At 44.3% G+C, this 22,067-nt stretch overlaps 1 protein-coding gene across 4 annotated transcripts in view; it reads right to left on the reverse strand.

Moving 5' to 3' along the window:
* The window catches only part of LOC139049714 (calcium homeostasis endoplasmic reticulum protein-like), a 63,331-nt gene that overhangs the window by 22,951 nt on the left and 18,313 nt on the right, over positions 1–22,067 (reverse strand). For all 4 annotated transcript variants that reach the window (XM_070525459.1, XM_070525460.1, XM_070525458.1 and 1 more), the window contains 5 exons: positions 19,910–19,960; positions 18,030–18,068; positions 10,644–10,781; positions 9,610–9,867; positions 2,955–3,288 (listed from right to left, as the gene is read on the reverse strand). In XM_070525459.1, coding sequence (XP_070381560.1) covers positions 2,955–3,288; positions 9,610–9,867; positions 10,644–10,781; positions 18,030–18,068; positions 19,910–19,960 — 820 coding nt within the window. The remainder of the gene's footprint in view (positions 1–2,954; positions 3,289–9,609; positions 9,868–10,643; positions 10,782–18,029; positions 18,069–19,909; positions 19,961–22,067) is intronic.

Below are 22,067 nucleotides of genomic sequence, written 5' to 3' on the forward strand. Positions count from 1 at the left end.
TTCAAAAGAGGAACAAGGAATCATCAGACTTCAGCGATTCCTCTGGCTCTGAAAATCTTTAGTGTGATAGCAACAGCAAACTCCCACAGCAGATACTGCCACTTTTTCAATAAGAAAATTGCGCAGATCCAACACACACGTCTGGAATCTCTGTGAAGCAGTCAACTGGTATAAAACTAAATGCAAGGCATATTTCTCTCAACCTGTCTTTATTGACCCCACATGCAGCGTTTATTGTCAAGCAATGTTTGTTTATGTACAGTAGGATCTCCTTAAATCAAACTCCCATGGGACCAGAAATTTATTTGAATAAAGCAGAGTTGAAAAGAGTGCCAATCATCTGTGCTGTGTAGCATCGTCACTGGGCTCACATAGAAAAATTCTTTATCTTTCCTCCATCAGCAGGTTCTGTATAAAGTTCAAGTGCGATAAGATGCGCCTTGCACGCCGTTTGCTGTAGGTGTGAGGGAAAACATGCGAGGGTGAGCCAAGAAGGATGATGCATGCCACGGTCTCGCAAACCAAATGTTGGAGATGATGGGATCAAGCGTGCACTGGGAGAGGGGTGTAGGCGAGTGCACAGTAATGTGGTCAAGCAAGCACAAGGAGGGAGGGCAGGTCCAAATTTGGCGGGAGTTTTTCTCTATTCATATACATAGGGCTTTGCCAGGAATACAGAGCAGTTAGAATTATCCATCAATTAAATTAGGAGATTTCAAATTATAGGGATTTCACTGTACTGCACCATACACAAGCTGCGCGGGAATGAAAAAAAAGCAGTTGATGTAAGAGCACGTTGCGAGACATTGACGCAGTGATGCTATGTGGATGAAGGCAATGTTAGATGTTTGTTGAAGGAATAATGGCAAAGAGAAGTGTGCACAAAGAAAAGTATGGCATGAAGGAGCGCTTCACCATTTCACAACATATTGCGGCCCTAATTTTGAACAGAATGGACTTCAGATATAAGGGGTCCTTCCCACTGGATTCTCACTCGTAACAAGTGCCAACTGCATTGGATTATTTACAGTGCTCTGAAGCTTGCCAGTATTTTTCTAGGGTTGCGAGGTTTTAGACCTTCATTTAATGCAGAAAATGAAAAGTTGAAAACATCATGTCAGAACTACTTTAAAATCATTATTAGCATTAGCATATCTTAATTTGTCTGAATTTTATGATAAAAAGAAACTATGTAATATCTTCGACAACACAACACAAATAAATATTGTATAAATGGAAATATAGGTAAAGATCTTTCTCCCCCCCCCCTCCCAAAAAGAACACAGCTAAAGTAGCCCCTCGTATTATATACAGTCGAACCCACTTATAACAATATTCAAGTGCCATGAAAATTCCATTGTTATAACCAATAATTGTTATAACCAGGTTGCATGAAAAAATCAAAATAGGGGGATGGCAGAGCTGATATGAGAAAACTATATAGGCAGGGAGGCCAGTGCCCCTCCCCGCCACCTTCCTCCGCCCGGCTGCTGATTGTGTTCACTCATTTAACTGCTTCCTAGGTGCTCCTATCACATGTAACAAGCCACGGCTGTCGGCGTTAAAGAATGGCGCTGCTATAACTACAGAGAGGTGTCACGGATAGCAAGCGATATGCGAGCACCACCGCGGCGAAACTTTGGTGGCCCCAACAGGGGCCTTTTAAAAATTGCGAGAAGGCTGCCGCAGCAGCCTGTCAGCTTCAGAAATCCAGAAGAAACACTGAGGAGAGGTCGCACAAGCATCTCACCACGTACTTGTCCCTGGCTTGCACGAGAAAAGCCTATGTCTGTCAGCGATACATGCTTTACGCGAAGCTTGCCAACATCCTTCGCCAAGGCATCCGAACGCTCCACATAGTGCAGCAGAAGGTTCCTAGCGAAAACAAAGCCCCAAAGGGACTGAATCGCGCGGGGCCTTGTGCTGGGCAGGCTGTCTCAACGTTGTCCTCCTGTGAGGACAATGTTGAGACAGCCTGCCCTACCGCGTCATCGCTGCCATTGTTGCCGTCGCTATCCGATACAAGTATGTTCGCAATGATCGTCTCATCAGTTAGAAGCACTTAATTTCCAAATCTTAGACGTGCACTTTCTTTTCACCGGCAATGATGTGCATTGCCGATGATGAGCAGGTGGATCAGCCATGTTCTGTTTCGGTGGTGAGCCAAGCGAAGTTGAGAAAGTGCGTGGCCAGGAACAACTTCGGCACAATTAACAAAAATGAATGCGAGCAATTAAGCTGTTCACTGAACTGCACTTAATGAGGAGCCAGCGAGCAACATGCGAGCAATCTGCTAACGGCGCAGTTGGCGCAGTCCATTTGTGTTTCCGAGGGTGGGGCGGCGTAGAGCTATGGGCACCGCCCATTCATGTTCGGAGGGGTAGAAGGGCGACGGGAGAGAGCCGTGTGGAGATGGCTAGAAAATGAGTGCGAGGCGGCTGTTGGAACAGCAGCCCATCGTGCAACGGCTTGAATTTCTCGCTTTTTTTTTCTTTTCAAGGATTTCGCATTTCACTACCTTTGGGCTCCGACACTTTATCATTATCATTATTACACTTTACACTTTATCATTATCATTAGACTTTATCATTATAATTGATAATGCAGCGTCGGGGCATTGTAGTAAGCAGGTTATTTCATCATGGAAAACATACAAAAGTCAACGGTGCAGCAGCATCTCATTGTTAATATAACCGAGATATATTTTAAACTGGTATCGTTATAAGTGAGTTCAACTGTAACATTCTTTAGCAGATAGTGATCCGTCATCTGAACAAGTCAAAGTCAGAGGCCGACCTATATTCCAGCGTATATGGCAGCATTTGAATTTAAAACCTGCTGATAGATTACTCTAACAGAAATTGAGTTTGTTACACTTTCGACTAACCGCCAACACACAGTGGTACCAAAACGCTTGAAACACCTGGCGGTCAAAGGTATAAAACTGTTGCAACCTGGCCTCATGTCTCTCGGTGGCATCTGATCGGACATCATGTGTGGTGGAACGCTGTCTGCGTTCATCGACATTGGCCCCTGCGGATGCTGTTGCTGCGGATGCTGTTGCTGCAGAGGAGGAAGTCCACCGCCAATACTGTCGTCAGGCAGGGAGGCCGGGCCCATGTTTGGACCATGGCCCTGTGCCAGCTGAGGTTCCATTTCTTGGACGCTATTGCTTGCTTGCACCTCCGACGACTGTGACTCCTCTTCGCCATTGCCGTTGCCGCTGCTGCCACCACCACCGCCGCCAGCCTCCGATCCAGTGATGGCAGAGTCTTGGCTTGTGGCTTCCTGCAAGACCCCACAAAGAATACCTCTGACTATGAAGGCACACTTTTCTCGTGCAATACGAGGGTGTTTCATAATGTTTACATTACTGACAGGAAGGAACAGAAGATTAGGCGATGACACTCGAGTGGGAGAGTAATCTGAGCTTGCATTCACGTTGACAGGCTGCACCGTTTGTTCAAACGTTATCCTCTGCTCAGTAAGCACTACAGCCTCTACTTGTGGATTAACTTGTGGTTCACTATCTAGCAACGTTCCACCGCTTCGTTCTTCATCGTCTTGGCTTGTTCGACACATTGAAATCCCCTGTGCCACATTTCACAATGGTGTTAATAAGCTGGAACATTTGTCACCATACACCGCCACCAGATTGGCACGAATCTCCTTGGCATTGTGTCCCTTGATATGCAGAAAGCTAATTACTGCTTGTGCTTTAACAAACTTCACTGATGGACGCTGACATTCTTTTTTTTTTTTGTTTTGCTGTCGTAGGGGTGTTCCACGGTACTATTTAGAACAAAATTTTTATATTCCGCAGGAACTGGAGGGGTGTTCACTTATTTTGATTTCTGCTGCGTACACCTGTTCCAAAGTTATGGTATCAACAGTACGAAATTTATGAACGCAACTCTCATCTATTTGTAATGCTCTCTCTGACTACAGTTTCTTGCAGAGACCACAAGAAATTCTGTAAGTACCTAAGAAATCACTCTTAATACCTTTTTCATTCCCAGTTTCCTTCACATAAGTTTAGTTACAAATAATTCTCAATATTGTGACAAAAGCGCAGCGCAACTGACGGGCACAAGCTAGAAGGACACCCACGGCGCTGACTTACAACCAAAATAGAAAAACACACCGCACTGACTTTCGAGCCATGTGTTTTTTTTTTATATTTTCCTAGCTTTCACACTGTGCTTGTGTTATCATGAATTACCAACATGCCCAAGCCTCTAGCCTAGACAGCTATAATTCTCAATAGACTTTGATGATTCTATACCTCCAGAAAATTTCTTCCATTTCACCCATTTTAAAATTCGATTGCCGACGCTGGGAATTGAACTCTTGCAAGCCGAGGCTCATAAGCAAAATACCACAGTAAATAAGCCAGTGTAATAGGTAAAGCTTGTTCCTTAAAGGGACACTAAAGTGTAAAAATTGTTTCTTCTGCATCAGTAAATTACTGTTCTACAACACCAAAAACACCACTCTTACAACGATAGGACGTTTGGTAAGCCAGAAAAAGCGCAAGAACGAAATACGGGTGGCGACGCCTACTTAAGTTCCCGCACCTGGGGGCTGTGACGTCTTGGATTTTGATGGCATTTTCTAGGGCCTACTAATTATATATAGCGGTACAGATTGACTACATTGTGTTCTAAAGGAACCAAATATTAAACATGGCAAGTTTCGGGAACCTTTATTCAGCCAACGCGGCGCAAATGCGAAAACATACTTTGGAGTCCCTGACGTCACGCTGACGTATCGGCACTAGGGTTTTGGCGCGAAATTCAAATACTTATACTTGGACCTTCATTTTCTCATCTAATATTCAAACTATCTTTTTGAAATGACTGCCTGCAGGGTTCTCAAACAATGCCTTATTAGTCTAAACTGATTTATTGTTTACTTTTAGTGTCCCTTTAAGCTTGCAATGTACAAGGCGACACACACTGCATATGGCTCCCCACAAGGGCTGAAAAGGTGCTTCAGGAAATAACAGATGGCAAATGTGGCCACACAGGTATAGGGCCTTGCAAAGCCAGAGGCTGCATGTTTGAGACCTCTAGTATGAACACTACTTTACTCTCCTTCATACATTGCAGGCAAACCTATGAAGGCTAGAGAGACCTGTCTCACTGCTCTCGATCACAAAATAGTAGGTCACATATGAAGGAGAGATATATCGTACTTACTCAAATAAGGGCCACATTCATGTAATTGCCGCACCACCAAGTTTGGGGTTGGGCTCTTACATGGCTGTTAAGGCTCTTACAATTGAAATAAATAACAATAATAACAAAATAAAAGTGAAAAAGAAAATATTCCGAGGACACCTAAGTACTTTTGACGAGTTTTGAATGCAAAAGCATCAATGTCCAATTGAACGCCACTGAGCGGTCCTTCCGAGTTATGAGAAGGGCAAGCGAGCAAGTTGAGATGCTTGGTGCATTTTGATTTGGCCTTACTGAGGCACACTTAAAACGCAGGTGAGAGCTTGTGCGGACAAGGAATGCACAAATAACACATGCTTCCGAGAGCGAGGGTGACGCGGTGTCGCATCAATGCCCTCTTCCCTCGCGCAGTACCGCGGCAGCAGGTGTACCCTCTTGCTCGCTCTGCTACGTCAAGGCCCAAGCCAGCAAGCATGGGCCAGCATGACAAGTGCACGAGGTGCGCGAGTGATGTGGTGTCACAGTCACTGGGAAGTTTCACTGCTACAGACGCCGCTGGCTTTTTCGCTCAATGGGCCATTTCATGCTTTCGTATCAATAAAGAATTCAAAGACTGAAGTGAGCGTCACAGCTCCTGTGCGCGCTCTTGTATTCCGAGTGCATGGCTTGCATGGTCCTCGGAAATCTTCATGAAAAAGCTTTGAGGGCACAGTCGTATCTAATGCCACGAAGGGCACTGAGGAAGGCTGTATCCATGATTGTGCTGCCGAACCAAATATCAGCAGCTGTGACAGCGGCAGTAGTGAGGGCTGTAGACGGGCACCAGTTGCATGGCATGCTTGCGTGAAGAAATATATGCGCTATGAAAACAAAAACAATAGCTCTTCTTGCCCAAAGAGTTCAAGGGTACAACACAAGGCCGAAAAAGCAGCCCACAATGGCCCATTCTAGTGTAAAGGCCGCATCTCTACAAGACAGAGAAATAAAAGATGGCTCTTACGCGAGTACATAGGGTAGATATGAATCATGTACCGTATTTACTCAAATAATGATCACACTCGCGTAATGATCGCACCCTAGAATTTTGTTGTCAAAATTCGATTTTTTTTTTATTATTTCCCGTGAAATGATCGCACCCCGAACTTGCCGCAGCGATACGTCGTGTGCCAAGTCTAGCTTATATTGATCACGCTTACCATCTGTCGAATGCTACGCGAACGACTCTTCAAGGCAAACCGAGCGGTCTGCACGCACCAAACATTCTTAAGTAGATGCCTCATTTCATTACTTTCATCACTTTCCGCACGTCTATGACAAAAAAGCTGCAACCAAACTTGCCGTTATTATGCGTAGGCTTTATAATGATTGTCAATAACAATAAAAAAGGCGCCTTTCGATTCTTCTCATCTGCACTTGTGGGCACTCAACAAATCGCGAGCGGCAAGACAGTAGCCACGTTTACACTGATACCTTAAAAGTGTACCCTATTCATACGCCGACGCTTGTAACACAGCTAAGATATTCACCCACCCTTAGCAGAAACGTGCCGTATTAGGATAGTAGTGAAGACAGATGCCACAGTTTCCGCAGAATGCCGGCCATGTATTTCTATGCCACTGGCAGCTAAGCGTGCCCATCTGTTTCTGTCCCCTCAAAGTGGACAGGGCTATGTTATTGCCGCAAACTTGCCGATATTAACGTTATTATTCATTACTGATACGGAAGAAACTGTTTCAAGGCACGTAATGTACTCATGAGAAGAAGAAAAAATTGTGTTCGGCACGTTCGGCTAGCTCCGCCGGCCTCAATTTTTGTTTTGGTGGCCCGCAGCAAACGCGGGACGAAAAATTTTTTTTTTCTTTTCGCGGGAAATTTAACCTGCGTAATGATCACACCCCTGATTTTGCATCAATTTTTCTGACAAAAAAGTGCAATCATTATGCGAGTAAATACGGTAATTCAATGTAGCACTAAGTCTCACACTTTTATGCAGTAAAACAGGAAGTACTTATTAAATGGAATGTGTGCAGATATGAATTTATTTACCACCAAACGAACGGAATGACAAGTTTCTGCAATCAGCACCCACAGCTTACCATTTGCGCTCACGACCAAACAGAGCATGTTGCATACTGGAAGCCCAAAGGTGTACACATAATGTACAACTTCAAATACATTCGCAAGTTGCATGCGTATTATGCAGAGTAGTTATTTCATATAAAGCTTTGCAGACCAAAAGCAACCACACTGTAAAATGTGTGAAGCGAGACTTCTGTGACCATACTACAGTGAAATCTCGGTATAACGAACTTCAGGGGACCACGGTAAATTGTTCCTTATTCTGAAAGATCCTTATAGTGAAAGCACCAAGATTAACGATTCCTCCCATTGACCCATCAGTTCACAAGTTGTCCCCGTGTGGGCCATCCACGAAAATGTCGCTGTTGGCTCTTGGCACATGCTGTTGCTATTTTCCATAAATTCCACCACCATGCACCACCGAAGCACCATATAAGAGTGATTGCAGAACAGATGCTGACACCAAGAAAACTACCAACAAAAAGGTAGCTCCGTGTCGCCTTTAAAGCGCAATGTTATTTGCTTTTTCCTTGTTTTTCCCATTTCTTGCCTTGGACACCACAACCGTCTCGCTCGAGGCGAACACCTGAACTACGTCAACGAAACTACGTCATCTGGAAAGTGCGATCGTGTGGCGTCCCTGTGACTACGGAGGTTACATTTCACCGTGCACGCAGCTAGTATCGCCGCAGAAAGAAGCGCAAAAGAAAGGCTTGCGCCGAAAGAAGGAAGAGATGCGCCTCCGTAGCTGGGCGACACTTTTCTGAGCGGAGCATGCGTTCGCAAAACCTGATGCGTCGTTGTCTCTGCTCACCCGCATTCTTTTTTTCTCGGGTGCCATCTCAGGTTTTCCGAAAACATGCACCCTGACGTTCGCTCTGTGCGCCTTGTTATCTCCTACCCTACTGTTTCGGCTGCCGTGAAGGATACACAGAAATCTAAGAATCCCCAGATTTCAGAATATTAGTTTGTAGTACTGAGTTGTTAACATCACAGGGAAACTGCACAACAATCGTTATTCTGAAAGGTTCGGTATACTGAAGTTTGCAGTATTGAAATATTTTTACATTGAAAACTATAAGAAGTCAGCAGGGGATTTCTGAAAAATTCTTTACAATCTGAAAAGTTTGTTAATGTGGTGTTCGTAGTAACAAGGTTTCACTTGTTTAGCCAAGCCCCTTAATAACAAAAGACAGACAATGAAATTCTCACCACAACAAAATATTTTCATATCCCCAAACAAACGGCCATAGGATTCAATGCGTTTTGTATCTCTCAACAACGAAACATCCCTAAATTTCAATCCTGCATCAACAAAGTTTGCCGAAATCTGTGTAACACTAACGGTACAAAAAGTGCTCAAATGCATTTTCTCCACTTAAACTCTATAAAATAGTGCCGCAGCATGTTTGCGAGGCTGCTGGATTTTTTATTACAAGAAAGGGCAAAGTGTGGGAAGCGATTGCTAGCACCAGAAGCACATTATGGATGTCATCATCATTGCCTATTTCAAATGGCACAGTGAGCACAGCCGCCATTGCTGTCAGCCACTAATGACATATGACAACAGTTTTTTTGCATACCATGTGCAATGCATGATCTGCGGCAGAAAACTAAGTCAAGCAAAAACCAAGAAATACATGTATCATTGAGGTAGGCTGACACACCTCTGGTCATTATTGAGATCTGAGAATGCGCATCCCCCTGGTTCAATAATGCTGGTTTCGGTGTCACTGGACGTAGGTTTGCAGGATGGGGTGGTCAATCACTTTAGGGGATATGATAATTTTCACAAGAAATTGCATACTATGGCATGGGACACATCGGCGTCTATAGGTAGCAGCACATACTGGAGCAACGATATTGCTTGCAGAGGCCGACCTGTTCGGAATCTTAGAAAAGTGATCACATCAACGCCGTCACCCATCGAAGAGAATGCATCCGGTGATAAGTTACATGAAATCTTGTGAGTTACCCTATCAATGCTGTTGCTCATAGACATCCACATGCCCAGTGCAGAGTTACGCGAAATACCGCCAAAGTGATCGCATCCCTGAACATTATCAGTCATGCATGGGGCGCAGTTTGTGATGGCAATGTGGTTCTATAGCCTCAGGCAAGGCTCCGGAAGGTAATGGAATTTTCACAATAAAACTTCGTTCTGCAATGCATTCTCTGTTCGTGCCATCTTATTTCGCAACAACGAAATCCCCAAGAAAGCAATAATTTTGCTGCTTCACCCGCCGATTTTGTCATTGTGGGGGTTAAACTGCACTTCCCTAGGTTTCCCAACGTTGCCTGCAAAGTGTGAAATCGAGTACTATAGTGAGTCCAATACCGCCCAGCTCACCTGTTCCGGCCCTGCAAGCTGCTGCTGCTGCTGCTGCGGAGGCTGCTGGCCGGCAGCGCTCGTAGCTGGCGTGGCGGCAACGCCGCTTGCCACTTGAGGACCAGGGGCGCTGACAGACGCAGGCGGTGCCAAGCTCGCTGTTGGCGGCAACGCCTGGCCAGCTGCCGTCGCCAGCGCCGCCTGTGGCAGCATGCCAGGTGTCGGCAGGGCGGCAACGCCGGACAGGCCTGCCTGCGCTGCCATTGTGGGGGGCAGCATCTGCACCAACAGGGCGAGCGCGGCACTTTACTCGCAACAGCCAGTTATACGAACTGTCTTGGGCTCTGTGCTTGCAGACGACTTTCGGTGACAAGAAAGAGAAAGCTACAAGAGCTGAGCTTCCACACATGTTACCCTGCACCAAATAGTCTGGCTAAATTTGACAGAATTTTCCATTTCAGTTTCCTGGAGCAGATAAAGAATCAGAAGCTTGCTGCTTCGTTACAAGTAGCAAGCTTCTGATTCTGTTTCACATCTGCGAAAACACAGAACAGCAAATAGGAGACCATGATGATGACATGCGAAACCCATAAGAGGTAGGCAAAGAAAGCTTCAATTTAAGGGAGATGATTCCAGTTTAAGCAGGAACTGGAGCAATGCTTACGTCGCTAACAAACCTTTGTGGTCTAACAAACAATTAGACCCCAATTTCTCAGCACTCTGACAGGAAAACAAGCGATGGCCCCTGCATTGTTCGAGTAGAAAGTGCATAACCATTTATGGTGAAATGAGGGCAGCGCGACAAACGAGCACAAAGAAAAATAGACCCCACAAATGGTGTCTATTCTTTTTGCTTATTTGTTGCACTACCCTCATTTCACCATACATCCATACCAACTCACCAAAAAATCAATGTTCCTGCATATTAGGATGTATAAGGCACAACAGCATGCAACGAAGCTACGTCACACCAGAAACAAAAAAAAGGGGGGGGAAAATGCAGTGTAAATCGTTCAGCATCAATGAGTACAAATTCCTTCACCAACTTGACTCACCCCAAACTGTAATGTCTGCAGCCGCGACGTCAAGTGTGCCACAAAGTCTTGATGCTGCTTTTGTAGCTGCGTGTACTTGGCCTGGACAGCGCTCGTCACTGATGTGATGACTGCCGCATGCTCCGTTATGAGGCTAGCCTGGATAGAGCGGAAAGCAATAGCAAATGAGCCACAGCAAGTTGTTTACCTGTGCACAGTGTAACAGCATGCACAAAATGCACACGTGCATACAGAGAAAGGACATAACACAAGTAGAGTCACCGATCAACGATTCAAACTTGAAGGCGGCTTGGCTTGGCTTCCCCTTCAATTTGGGCGTAGTTGGCAGCTACTAGATTGACTAGGCTTCGCTAGTTTCAGTTATGAGGAGACGTCAGCGACGTGGCCGACAACCATGCTGGGGATGCATCAGAACCAAAGTAAATCTAGCGTTTCTGTTCAGCTCAGTGGCCAAATTGGCATGCGGTCGTGCAGCCGGAGTCCAAATTACTGCACGGTGCACTGTAAGGCGTCTGAAATTTCGCTCGTCGTTATAAATTAAGCCTACAGGGCCAGTGGCGGTGACGTGGAGCTGTCCGAATTATCAGTCAGCGACTGTATTTGTGGACAACCTACATGTCCAAATACAATAAACCCTAATTATAACGAGGTCACTTAATTTTGAATTGGCGTATAGACTCATGCAACGACTGCACCCATGCAAGGGCTGCACCCAAATTTGGCAGCTCAAAATTTGGGGAACAAAAAATTCCAATGGAGACACAATTGTGTTCGGTGCCCCGATGCTGTGCACGGGCATTGGTGAATTTTTGTACAGTGTGCACTTCTGCGTGCAGCTGCTAGATGGCGAGAGCTGTGCGTTGACCTCTGATGCAATAGTACATCCGGAGTGTCCACAAGTCACCGGCTGTGCTGGCACAAAGGTTCAGTTCTGTGTAAGCACCTCGTCGAAATTGTGAGAAAAAGAGTGCGGCCCTTATACACGAGTCTATACGGCATCTCCCAGTCCCGACACAAATGCCTGCATTTGAAACTGGAGTACTTGAAAACATATCAATAAGCTGGTTTGCTTAGAGTGAACTGTCAAGGGGCGCTTGCACACTCATGGCGACCGCCAGCGCCTTTAGCACCGAGCGAAGCGTTTCACGCTAAGTAATACCCCTGTCAAGTGGGCAAGTTAAGTGCACTTAAGGCGAGTGCACTCGGTTTTTAAGTGCACTTTCCCAAATCTTAACGTCGCAGCAGAGTGTACTCTCAGGTGAGTGCACTCAAGTCGGAGTTCACGGAACGCACTTTGCTGGCTGAGTACGTAGCCTAACGTAGCCGAGTAAACCTAACGGTTTGAAGGAGTGCCTAGCCTCGCCACCAACGCTATCAACGACGCAAAATGTAATGCATAGAAAAAGGACACAAAAGTTCATTTCAGTTATTAAGCAGCTTTTAACAATATAATTTGTGTTTAGCGAGAAGCGAAACAGCGCAATAAAGAAACGAATTTATCATGTACGAAACTAACGGCGCCAGAATGACGCGGCACTGCGGCGCCGCCATGCTCATTCAGTTCGTGTTTATTTTGGTGTGAAAGCGTGCTGACCACGCCAGTCGTGCTTTGAGCCGTGTGCGTGGCATTTTGCACTGTAGCTAAATATCGAACTCACTGTCTTTGCTCATATATACTCGCTCATATTCTGTTCTAGCAGAATCATGAGCAGGATCAACTGCCGCAAGCCGCCATGTTGTTTTGGATTGGCTAGGCATTCGTCTTGGCCAGCATTGACTTGCAACACACTTATAATGAGAACTTCTTCGTTTTTTGTTGAGACAAATAGATGAAGTTTGTTTTATATATAATTCTACTTAAAACAATAGCTTTTTAGCAGCTTTCACTTGTTAATTTACATCTTTAAAAACGTGCTCTTAGTCTATCGCCATTTTTTTTTTTTTTTACTGCGAGTGCACTCTGTTTTCCCGTTAAGAAGCGCGTTGCCTAAAGTGTGACTCAAGGTACCGAAGTGCACTCCCCGTAAGTGCACTTAACTTGCCCGCTTGACAGGGGTATAAGCGAGCGAGCGACCCTCTCCATTGCCAGCTGTGCCATCGCGCCATCTGCGTACCTTTTTCCTCTATGCTGCGACCGTATGTTATCAGCAGCAAGCGGGTGCCCATTCACGGCAGTGCTCAGCACCTTTCGCACCAAAGCCCCGTGAAATAGACTAAAGGTAGCAACATTCATCCTCTCCTGGCCTCTCCTCCTTGCCGCACGCACCTTCCCTCACCACGTGCCCTCTCAGTTTGTTCTTTTGAATGTGCCAAGCACACTGCACAGCACCCCGATTGCCACTATCACTGGATGTACAATCACTTCGATCATGCACAGTGATCAAGAGCAAATGCCATGCTGCCAGCGCAGGTCAAAACAAAAAACACAGAAAACAAAAGGCACGGTCGGCAGCTCTCAGACACTTGCGTGCTCGTTTCCGCGGAAATGGCACGAGCACGAGCACAACCACATGACTCCACTCCACCAGCAGAGAGGTCCGGATAAGCCCCGGACCTCCTCACCTGCCCTCACTCGCTGGCTTGGGCAGCAAGATAAAAGGATGTCACTGCATCTGGTCTTACTCAGGCAGCTTATTCACACTGAGCAATCCTCTTCAGCGGTGCACCTTCTTCCTTCATGCTGCTGCTGCCGCGCGTCATCAGTAGCAAGCAAGTAATAAGCAAGTGACAAGCAAGTAGCAAACAGCTGTAGTGGCCGCGGCACTGTGAAATTAGCGCACAACGGAACCGACAAATGTTACTACACACCCTTCTGCGTGCCCAAAGTCAACCGAACCAAGACGGTTCCCTCACACAGTTTGCACAAAGGAGCCAATCGCGACTGAAGAATTCAATCCTGATCTGGCTCAATCACAATTGAAGATGCACAGCATGACATCTGTATTACACTTCTGCAGAGTTGTGCTATTTCACCTCTACTTTTTTAGCTTTTATGGAGTAGCCACTTTTATCGAATTACTGCTTACATTGAACTTTTTTCACCGTTCCATTCACTTCGTTATAATCAGAGTTTACTGTAAATAGGATGTTGCAGTCTTGCATCTACACATTACCATTAGCGCGTATTAGCAAACTACTGGAGACAAAACCAACCACACTTGAGGCAGCGTCGTGTGACCGTATGTTCATTCTAAGGTGCACTGAAATCTCAAGACGCAAGTGCTTAAAAAATTTTACATTCGCATCAAAAATCATAAATTTTAATTAATTTTTTTCTGCCTTAATCTCTGAATTGGGGTGTTAAACCAAATCTGAACCAGAAACAGTACCCGAATCACAATTCCAATATTTTTAGAACATGCCTGAGCCTAAACCAAACCTGAACCAAAAAAAGAAATGATTACTGCTTTGGCATGAGACGATTCAAGCATATAAGGTGACAATGAGTGCTCAATAGTTTGCACGGTTGTCCAAATGACTACTACTTTAGTTGGCACACTATACTATCAGATTGTTACGACTCATGCATTATGTGCAAGAATGGGGATAGACGATGGGTATGTGCTGGTAATATAGGGTGATATATATATCAGCCGAAAATTTATTTCTGGAGCTCCGCGGAATCAACATTTCTGGTGGTGCTCTACATTTGGCCTTTATGTCAACTTGTTACTAAACTAGATAACGTAGATAAACATGGAGAGCAGAAAGGACGATATCCTTGAGGAAGGATATCAATGAGTTTAGCTGCATGACTTATGGTAACCGTAACACTGCAGTCGTTAATGAATGTTGTCACCTTCTTAGCAAGCGGTAACTGCCATTGTAAAACAGCATGTTAATTCTGCTTTTGTTACGTGCCGTGGTTCAACGCACGTTTGGCACCTCCAAGCAGAGTACAAAGCTTTTCAATTTCTGCAAATCATTTTCTGGGCACAATATACATGATTTGGACTTTTTTGTTTGCATCTAGTCAGTGCAAAACTCTGCAAAATGTGCAGTTGCGTAATATATATAATCACGGTGTTTAGCAGAAGCTGCCCTTGTTCATGGTTCAGAAGCATCAACGTTCACACCTGCTTTTATTAAAAATTTTTTAAAAGAGCAGTAAACTGAATGAAATGTCACTTGCTGGCTTCTTTCTTCCCTACAGAGTAGAAGGCCGGCGTTGTAATCTATGTACAGACAAACCTTGATACATCGAACAGCATGGTAATCGTGAAACAGTTCAATGTAGCCAGAATTCCATATATAAAGTCACGTAAAAAACCGCATCACAAACTTGTACAAATCAATAAATGAACCAATCGTGGCGCAGTAAATACACACTTGAAGCTTCACACAAAGTATCCATTTCATTGGCTAAAAGTACTGCAGCAGTGTAGCCTGCTTATTGGCAGTCGCATGCTTAACTACGGCGTCCTCAACATAGTCTAAACGATCCGCAAGCATCAGGCCAGTGCCTTCTATCGCGCCGCAGTAGCTGTGTAGAAGGGCCAAAGCGGCTACAGTCTCAGATGAAGGCGGGAGCGGGGCAACATCAGCACTTGCAGGATCAACCTCGGCAGTGTCTTCATTTGGCCACTACTTCAGCTGAGATCTCCATGTCCGTCAATCGAAGCATTCAGAAACACTGTCAATAACGAAGTATGAAGTGGCGACAGCCAAGTGAGCCCAGTGAGCGTGCGCTGTTGCGTGTCTCTGCGGGCGCAAACCGCCATTCCTCGCAAGGCGTGGCAGGCGCAGAGCACAGCACTGAGGAGGAGTCAGTGCAACAAATGCAACGCGTCGTCGATGTTGTCGAACTGGCCAAACCATTGCGTGCGTACGCTACTATGTTCAAATGGCACCCTGGGCATGAACGATGCGTGCAGCAGTTGAGAACGGCCATTGTGACACCGCTATCTTGGAGGGTGTTGCGGGAAAGCTCGCCGCCTATCAACAGAGCGCATGTTGTCTGGGGTGGCAGAGTTAGATATATCCATTTTATGTCCGACCTTGTTCAAAATAAGAAACATTAAATGCATGCGATTTTCCAGATGATATAAAAAGTGTTCGATACATGCGATAATTCGATATATCCGTGTTCAATATATCGAGGCTTGACTGTAATACCATGCGATCCCGGCGCTTTGTCACAGCTTGCTCACCACCAATCCAGTAGTAATTGCTCGAAGCAAAAGAAAATTTAGGCAACTAGGTTGCTGTAAAGGCATGGAAGCTAAACCCACTCCACCAAAGACACAGGCATTCTAACTATCTCTGTCTTCGATACGTATATAATTCATTTATATCTGTGCAATCCATTCATAAACTGCACGTTGTTGAGGAAAGCATTGTTACTCATTCTTATCAAGGTGCCCCGGCTGCTTTCCGATAGCTCATCTTCAACAACACTATCACTAAAATTGCAGAGATAGCAGAAACACGCAAAGTTTATCCAAATGGTGCACATCGTGCTTTGAACGAGTGTACAAAGAAATAGGGCCCAGCATGCAGCCGCTGTTCGCGTTGTCGGCATCTCAACAGCCAGATCTAAGCTGCATCTTCAAGGCCAATGCAAGCTCCCTGCCCATGCGCATACATACCACACATGCTGGCTTTACATACGCCTTAACAGTGTCAGGCTAGCACTGAAGCCATATACAGTAGCAGTGCTGACAGCACAAGCAGCCACCGCTAAGACAGTGCCGCGCCATAGAACACCTACGACCAACCTAAACGCGTCGCTAGACTCTTCTACCCCCTCCTTGTTTCTCTAGTGCTGCTCGCATTGCGAGCTGCGTCTATGCTTGCCTCTGCAACACGCTGGAGGGGCTTTGGAAGGAAATAAGGGTGGCAGCCTCACTAGCAGCGCAAGGCATTGGTGTCATGCGAGTAGTGTATGCTGTGGAAATTTTCACTCTCCCTCTTGTGACAAAGGTAAAATATAGCCAGGCCCTCTGGCATGTTTTGTAGTAAGCATGCCTCGTCTTAGACAGCCTATTAAAAAATCATGGGGTTTTACGTGCCAAAACAACTTTCTGATTATGAGGCACGCCGTAGTGGGGACTCCGTAAATTTGGACCACCTGGGGTTCTTTGACGAGCACCTACATCTAAGTACACGGATGTTTTCGCATTTCGCCCCCATCGAAATGCGGCCGCCGTGGCCGGGATTCCATCCCGTGAACTCGTGCTCAGCAGCCCAACACCATAGCCACTAAGCAACCATGGCGGGTATTAGACAGCCTATCAATTCACTGTTTTCATCTAGACAAATAAATATATTACTTGGCAAATTTGATCATGCGAGTCCTGGAAGATTATGAACGGCACACTACTATGGTTTTTTCTTTGAATGAACCCTATACCTTCTACTACACTCATTTGGGACCACCTGTTCCTTTTTTAATTACCTTCAGTGTCAGCGTGCACTAGATGTGATTGTACTATATCACGGTGTATGTTATTCAAATTATGTAAACAAGCCTCCTGTTGCTGAGCAGGCTCCTGAAATTTTTTTCATTTTACTTATTTTATAAACCGGAAATATTCTATATTCTATTCAATACTGGGTGGTTGTTTTTCTCGAATACTCCTATTCGATTTGATTCCAAAATTTTGCTACTCAAACATCCCTATAAATTTCTGTTTCCCCCGTACTCAGTACGGATGACAACAAAAGGAAATGTCGAAAAAACAGAGGACGCGTCAAGGCACTGCACCGTGTGCCGACAGTCTAAAATGACTCTTTTTCTATGGCTGCTACAGCTGTACAACATACAACGACATTGATATTCCAATTAAAAAAAAAGAATAGAAAAAACATTTTGTCACCCATGTGCCAGAAAGCCTATTTTTTCCACCTCCAGACAAATCCTGCACACGCTCCTTGCGGAAAAGTCTGCAGCACTTCACAGCATTTCACCATAGGGCAGGATAAAGTTTACTATGCTTAACTGGTTTGCAACTGGTTGCAACTGTAATAAATATTTATTTCTCCGAACCGTAACTGAACCGGGACGAAATCGGAGCGTGCCGATCCCAAACCTGAACTGAACCCGTGCATTCTTCCTTTCGACACACTGCTTGTGACGATGACATTGCTGTCAACACCTTCAGTCATGCAGATGGGTAGAGTTTTGACACGTATTACAATAAAAGTTCCACTGATTTTGGTAGAGCGCTTTGCAACCTGATTCTGCCACCAGCATCTACATCTCCAGTGTCATTGTAATGTAACAAAGACTATGAGCCCATGACACACTAAAACATATAATTAGAAAAATGTTGAATGTTTAATACGCATGAAAGCTTTAGCATGCAGGCAGCCACACCAAGAAAATTGTTCTTGTTAGCACCACGTAAACCAACGACACGAGAAGGAAAACCTGGGTCCACTTACTTGATAGTTTGCCAACGAAATGGCCGGGTTCTTGAGTTGCTACGGAGAAACGTGAAGACTTCTCTTAGATGTGAGTGTAAACGTAACTACACTGCTGAGCCTATTTACTTTTGCAGATCATGCAAGCACATGGACAGACAAAATGTCACCATGCTTTCTTCTTACACATCTATTCAAGCAATGCTCAGTATAATAATGGACAATGAACATCAGATAACTTAGGTAGCTAGTGAGCCAAATTTACCATATTTGCATGAATATAATGGGAGCTTCTTTTTTTTTTTTTAAGAACTTTCTACCACTGAATGCACCTCACATTATATTCAAATTTGTGATATGAATATAGTGCTAGTTTTTTCGGGCGCTTCAAATTCTTTGAAGTCGTGAGATAGATCACCGCACTGTGCGCGAGAGGCTTTGCCATGCTCAATTGCTTCATGGGATTGCTTCATGGACACAGGTTGCTGCCTGTTCAGTAACCTAGGTGGCATGGAGGACGACACTATTCTCGTCTACAGTGACAATGACGTCAGCAGTGAGTAAACTGTGCCTGTGCTCATCCTTTCACTTTATTTTGCAGTAACAGTTGGCAATAATGATGAATAAAGCCCTGTGGGCATTCACTTTTATGTGTTGTTTCCCATTTCATTGCGGCATAATTTCGCATTATGCAGTTGAACTCACTTATAACGATTCCAGGTATAACAATTTATCGGTTTAATGACATCTCACTGCATTCATGGTTTTCTTACCCTGCTTACTGAAGTTGTGTCCAAATATAGCGAACATTTTCAGAAGCGACCATGCTGTTATAACGAACTTAAAGCTCGGTCGTGGTAAAGGGTAAGAACAGTTCCAAAGCACAGCAGTTACTGATAAACGTTCACAATGGCATTCTACCTTTCAAGCTTCATACTTTTTCAGCCTAGCGTGATATACTTTTGCCAGGTAGCAGCACTCGGCCTGCATGGCTGATGCTGCAGCTGTAATGGCCAAGACCTTAGCAAAATGCCAGCATGCAGCAGTAGTTTCCAGTTCCAGCAAACTAGGATGTTTGCTATCGTATGCAGAATCTGATCGTGTCCCGCTGATTGTAAGATATAGCACAAACTCTTGAAAAAAAAGGAATGCCCTCGCTGAGCTCACACTTTCGAAATAGCAGGTAATCAGAACCAACAGGGCCCTAGTGTAAAGAGCAACGAGGCCACATTTAGTTTTTTAGATGACGTTTTTAACGTAAGCTTGCAACTGGATGCGGGCAAGTGCTGGGAACAAAAATGAAGATACTGAAACTATCATTTTCTAACCAAAATGGTGTCAAATTGTAACTGCTGACACCAGCTTCAGTGTCATTAATTTTGAATGTTTTGAAGGGTGAGCCCCATATATAATCAAACCACTGATACAATGATCACTTTTTTGCGAAGCTATCGAGGTCATTATAAACGAGTTCGATTATAATTGTAATATATTTGTTTTCTTCTTACGGGAGACCAAAAGCCCTTTCTCGTGTTCATGGTTGCATTATTTACGTGCAAATAAGGTCATCTTTTTTGCTGCTGTCGAGTGTTGAATGTAACGCGGGATTGCTTGTTTCGTTTTTTTTCTTTGGCGCTACGTAGCTGCCACCCCCCTCTACTGTAATGCTTTGGGGTGAATGTAGGAATGTAATAAATAAATAAATAAATAAAAATAAAAATGAACCTTCACTCACTCTACTGAACAGCTTCTAAGAATGTAAAGGCCAGCCTTTATTTTGTACAAACCACCGATGAGGGCAGAAAAAAAGAAAAGCCTACTCAAATCTTGTTAATTTGAAAATAAAAGTTTACGCTTCTTGCTTTCAAGGTAGCGCCATGCTAATACTGCAATGTGCCTACCTCAAGAATCAACGCTGGAAAGTAGTTGTTGGTCTCCCAAAGCTTCAGCAACTGTAAAAGGGAAATATAGAGTTGGCATGACTCAACAATAAAGCAGTCACTGTTTAGCTTTCTTAAAAAATGAAGCGAGTCACTGAGAATGAGCCACTGTTACTGAAAGTAACTGCGCAGCAATGTTTTACTTTGCAAAAGATAACAAACCTGCAAACCAGTTGATAAATTATCCCAGGAAACTTTCAAAGCAGCCAAGCCATTGCCCATTGAGAAACTCGTAGACAAATGTGCAGGTTAACGATTACTGAAACTGCATTTTGGCCTATCCAAGAACCTAACCAGTTGTGTTGGTCTGCACGATAGTATAAAACTACACAGTATCTAGCCTATGCCAGATATAGCGCTGCATTTATGAAACCAAACAAGCTATACAGCCATAGTATGCTTCTTTCTAAAGTCGAACTGTTTGTTGCTGATGACACTGATCGAAACTCAAAGCTATCTCTGCAGTTATGGTTTCTGTGTGGCTGGTACAAAATGCGCCTGTGTCCTTAAAAACCTGTATTTGTCTCCGACTCTGTAAACCACACACAAAAGAAGTGATGATGCAACAACTTACTTACGCCGAGCATATCAACGGGTTCAAGGGTCACAACCCGATGAGACAGAGATAAAAAAATGGCATCAGCTAGTGTAGCACAGGCACCTTGAAACTACACAAGACTGCTACAAAAACAGTAGTCTTATGAAGTTAATCATAAACCATGGCACCTCTAAAAGGGTGAAGATAGTAGAACTGTCTGAAACTTCGAATAAATTATGCATGGTGACAAGTGCGGTAACGAATATCACAGTATAGGAAAGCTGGCCGGAGCAAATGGCAATGAATAGACAATGAATGATAAAGGGTTGTGACCTTAATCTTCAAAATGTACAGTTTTCGCTGAAAGCGTTGAAGCCAGCACATGGGTGACCAAAGCTGTCACCATTCATGGTGCATGGCACTCAAGTGAATGAGCGCAACGTTTGTCGAAGAGACTGATATGCAATGATTGACGGCGGGGGATTTAACTTCTAGCTCTCTCCAGCGTTGGAGCAACAGGCATAATGAAAAAACTAAGCTACGGCCTTATTTAGCGAGTAAAATAAGACAATGAATTGCGAAGCACAATCATTTTTTTGCAAATAAACATCGTGAGAAAAGGGGGCTGATTGCAAAACAACTTGCTAAAGGCCCAGGGCAGACTTACTACCAAAAAAGTGTGGCTGCTTTAGTTATCTGTAACCATGGCATAGAAAAAGACAAAGAGGGGGTGTGAAAAATGAAGAGCCACTTGAACGCCCCGTTACTGTTCTTCTCCGGCGCACGTACAGCGCACAAGCAATATCGAACAGGCATGCTTAACAAGGGTAGGTAAGCATACAGTCAGTGTACTGGTATCTAGTCAGCATTGGTAAAACTGCAACACTGTCCAAGGTATAGTACAGTGGCACTAAGTCAAGTTACATGGTGGAAACTAATGTCCTAAAGCGATTCGTGGGCTCCGAAAAATGCCGCAGTGGATGGCTCCAGATGAATTTTGATCACCTGAGTTCTTTATTGAGCACACAGCGCAGGGTTACCAAGCATCCAATGCACATTTAAGAAGCCCAGATGGCTAAAAGTAATTCAAAGCGCTCAACTAAGGCATCCCTCACAGCCCACTGTACAGTTTCGGGATAATAAAATACCAAAATTGATTTTTTAAGAGATATTTATTTATGTAGGAATACTTCCAATGTCATCAGAGGTTACAACAGGGAAAGCCCATAAAGCTTGTGCTTATACATGTCGATTATACATGCAATTATATAAACAGCCCCTGAAGCACGCACACAGCTTTGCTAGATGTACTGGCCATTTTTTCCTGCATGCAGTTAATGTATGCATCAACACTCTACCATTAGAAGATATATCCATCACACTTTTATGTATTTTAGCTGCACAAAGGATTCATGACAGTTAAGTTTTAACCCTTTAACTTCCAGGTTCTTTCGTTAAATAATGTATAAATATTATGGGTATATTTTTTTTAGTGACTACATATTATTGCACATTATATCTAATGATGGTCTACCCTTTATACTCAGCTGGAAAAAACAAATTAAAAACACCTACTTTGAA

The sequence above is a fragment of the Dermacentor albipictus genome, chromosome 9 (genome assembly GCF_038994185.2).
Source record: "Dermacentor albipictus isolate Rhodes 1998 colony chromosome 9, USDA_Dalb.pri_finalv2, whole genome shotgun sequence".
NCBI lineage: Eukaryota > Metazoa > Arthropoda > Arachnida > Ixodida > Ixodidae > Dermacentor > Dermacentor albipictus.